The following is a 2998-nucleotide window of genomic DNA, read 5'->3' on the forward strand; positions in this document are numbered from 1 at the left end:
TAGACTTCTGGATCGCAGCCATTCTGACTGGTGTGAAATGGTACCTCATTGTGGTTTTGATTTGCATTTCTCTGATAATGAGTGAGGTTGAGCATCTTTTCATGTGTTTGTTAGCCATGTGTATGTCTTTTTTGGAGAAATGTCTATTTAGTTCTTTGGCCCATTTTTTGATTGGGTCGTTTATTTTTCTGGAATTGAGCTGCAGGAGTTGCTTGTATATTTTTGAGATTAGTTGTTTGTCAGTTGCTTCATTTGCTATTATTTTCTCCCATTCTGAAGGCTGTCTTTTAACCTTGCTTATAGTTTCTGTTTTCTCCAGTAGTCCTGTATGGATGTGAGAGATGGATCATAAAGAAGACTGAGTGCCAAAGAATTGACGCTTTCAAACTGTGGTGCTGGAGAAGACTTTTGAGAGTTCCTTGTACAGCAAGGAGATCAAATCAGTCTATAATAAAGGAAATCAGTCCCAAATATTCATTGGAAGGATTACTGCTGAAGCTGAAGCTGAAGCTCCAATATTTTGGCCAGCTGATGTGAAGAGCCAGCTTGTTTGAAAAGACTCCAATGTTGGAAAAGATTGAAAGCAAAAGGACAGGGGGCTTCAGAGGATGAGATGGTTAGATAACATCACCAACTCAGTGAACATGAGTTTAAGCAAACTCCAGGAGATAGTGGAGGACAGAAGAACCTGGCATGCTATAGTCCCTGGGATCACAAAGAGTTGGACATGACTTAGCAACTGAACAATAGCAACAACTACATGCATTCTGTAAAGCCCACCTCAAAAAGGAGAGAAGACAGATGCTTTTACGCAGATTGGGTGTGCGGAACAAATCAAACACAGTAGGTTTGGTCTGTGCTGCCTCCAGCTCCTCCTGCATGGTCGCTTTCAATCCCTTCAACAACAACAAACACATATCACTTGCTGACACAGTGCCAGGTATTGTGATGAACACTGGCACCCAATAGGATAGGAGAGATACCTTCCCTTTCTTTGTAGTACAACAGATTACACATGCAATCACATGTGTGAACATGATATGAAGGAGGATATAGGGAGTTAAGGGAGACTCCAGGAAATTACACAGCAACAATGATTTTTTTTTTTTTTAATGAGGCCATGGCGGAGGGAAGTGGGCAGGGCATCCATGAGAGCACATAGGCTGCAGGTTCAAATCAGCAGATGAACTAAAGGAAGAAGTCCTTGTATAGTGTTCAAAGCTCCTTTTATAAGAAATGGGCATGAAAGACCAGGAAACTGAGCTTGCATTCTCAACTAGATGGCCTTGTTAGAAAAGCAGTTTGTCTCTCTCAATAAGGAGGAGGCAGGTACTAGTTCATGACTTCCCTCCAACCCAATAACCACCTTCCCTTTCCGGCTTACCTCCATACTCAAGATTTCTTCAGCATTCTTTATTCCATTTCTGTGTGCAACTTTTTTAAGTTCCTTTAAGCCCTCATCTGGTTTATTGGTGACAATCAGCCACCGTGAAGATTCCACCTGCCACCTGATGAAAGAAGAGCAGACGGGTATAGTCAACCCTTCTTTGCTTATTTGCTATTTGATTATTGACAACATGTTTTATGTCTTCCACCTACTATCCACTACATCACCTAGACATTCATGTTGTGCTAGACTAATTCTAGGAAAATATGAGAGTGATAACTCCATGCTGGGATGACAGACTTGGAGACAAATTGCCTTTATGCTTATTCAGCAGGAGTTTTTCCCAGAAGTTTATGAAGGTTAAACTGGAGAGTGCCTCACATACATAATTCCCTCTCGAAGCTTGATATGAAATCTAGCAATTTTGTGCACATAATATATATTCTTTTCAAAAAGTGCCCCAGGCTTCCCTGGTATCTCAGTGGTAAACAATCCACCTGCCAACGCAGGAGACCTAGGTTTAATCCCTGTTCTGGGAAGATCCTATATGCCGGGGAGCAACTAAGCCCATGCACCAAAACTGTTGAGCCTGTGCTCTAGACCCCAGAAACCACAGCTATTAAGCCCATGCGCCACAATACTGAAGTCTGTGTGCTTCAGGTCTCCTGCTCCACAACAAGAGAAACCACCCCAGTGAGAACCCATGCCCTACAATGAAGAGTAGCCACTGCTGGCTGAAACTAGAGAAAAGCCCATGTAGCAACGAAGACCCAGCATAGCAAAAATAAACAAATGAATAAAAACTTTTTAAAAAAAAGAAGCCCCAGTTATGTATGGTTCAGTTCAGTTCAGTCGCTCAGTCGTGTCCGACTCTTTGAGACCCCGTGAATCACAACACGCCAGGCCTCCCTGTCCATCACCAACTCCCAGAGTTCACCCAGACTGACGTCCATCGAGTCAGTGATGCCATCCAGCCATCTCATCCTCTGTTGTCCCCTTCTTCTCCTGCCCCCAATCCCTCCCAGCATCAGAGTCTTTTCCAATGAGTCAACTCTTCGAATCAGGTGGCCAAAGTACTGGACTTTCAGCCTTAGCATCATTCCTTCCAAAGAAATCCCAGGGCTGATCTCCTTCAGAATGGGCTGATTGGATCTCCTTGCAGTCCAAGAATCTATTCTTCGGCACTCAGCCTTCTTCACAGTCCAACTCTCACATCCATACATGACCACTGGAAAAACCATAGCCTTGACTAGATGGACCTTTGTTGGCAAAGTAATGTCTCTGCTTTTCAATATGCTATCTAGGTTGGTCATAACTTTCCTTCCAAGGAGTAAGCGTCTTTTAATTTCATGGCTGCAGTCACCATCTGCAGTGATTTTGGAGCCCCAAAAAATAAAGTCTGAAACTGTTTCCCCATCTATTTCCCATGAGGTGATGGGACCGGATGCCATGATCTTCGTTTTCTGAATGTTGAGCTTTAAGCCAACTTTTTCACTCTCCACTTTCACTTTCATCAAGAGGCTTTTTAGTTCCTCTTCACTTTCTGCCATAAGGGTGGTGTCATCTGCATATCTGAGGTTATTGATATTTCTCCCGGCAATCTTGATTCCA

At 43.2% G+C, this 2998-nt stretch overlaps 1 protein-coding gene across 3 annotated transcripts in view; it reads right to left on the bottom strand.

Annotated features, from left to right (window-relative positions):
• Window positions 1-2998, bottom strand: part of LOC104998659 (solute carrier family 22 member 10-like) — a 31670-nt gene that overhangs the window by 7726 nt on the left and 20946 nt on the right. For 2 of the 3 annotated variants that reach the window (XM_010853957.1, XM_010853958.1), the window contains exons 5-6: window positions 1385-1508; window positions 781-896 (exon numbers count right to left, since the gene is read on the bottom strand). The exons of the other annotated variant lie outside the window; for it this stretch is intronic. In XM_010853957.1, the coding sequence (XP_010852259.1) occupies window positions 781-896; window positions 1385-1508 (240 nt within the window). The remainder of the gene's footprint in view (window positions 1-780; window positions 897-1384; window positions 1509-2998) is intronic. 3 annotated transcript variants of the gene reach the window in all.

This window comes from Bison bison, unplaced genomic scaffold, assembly GCF_000754665.1.
Source record: "Bison bison bison isolate TAMUID 2011002044 unplaced genomic scaffold, Bison_UMD1.0 scf7180017864334, whole genome shotgun sequence".
Lineage (NCBI taxonomy): Eukaryota > Metazoa > Chordata > Mammalia > Artiodactyla > Bovidae > Bison > Bison bison.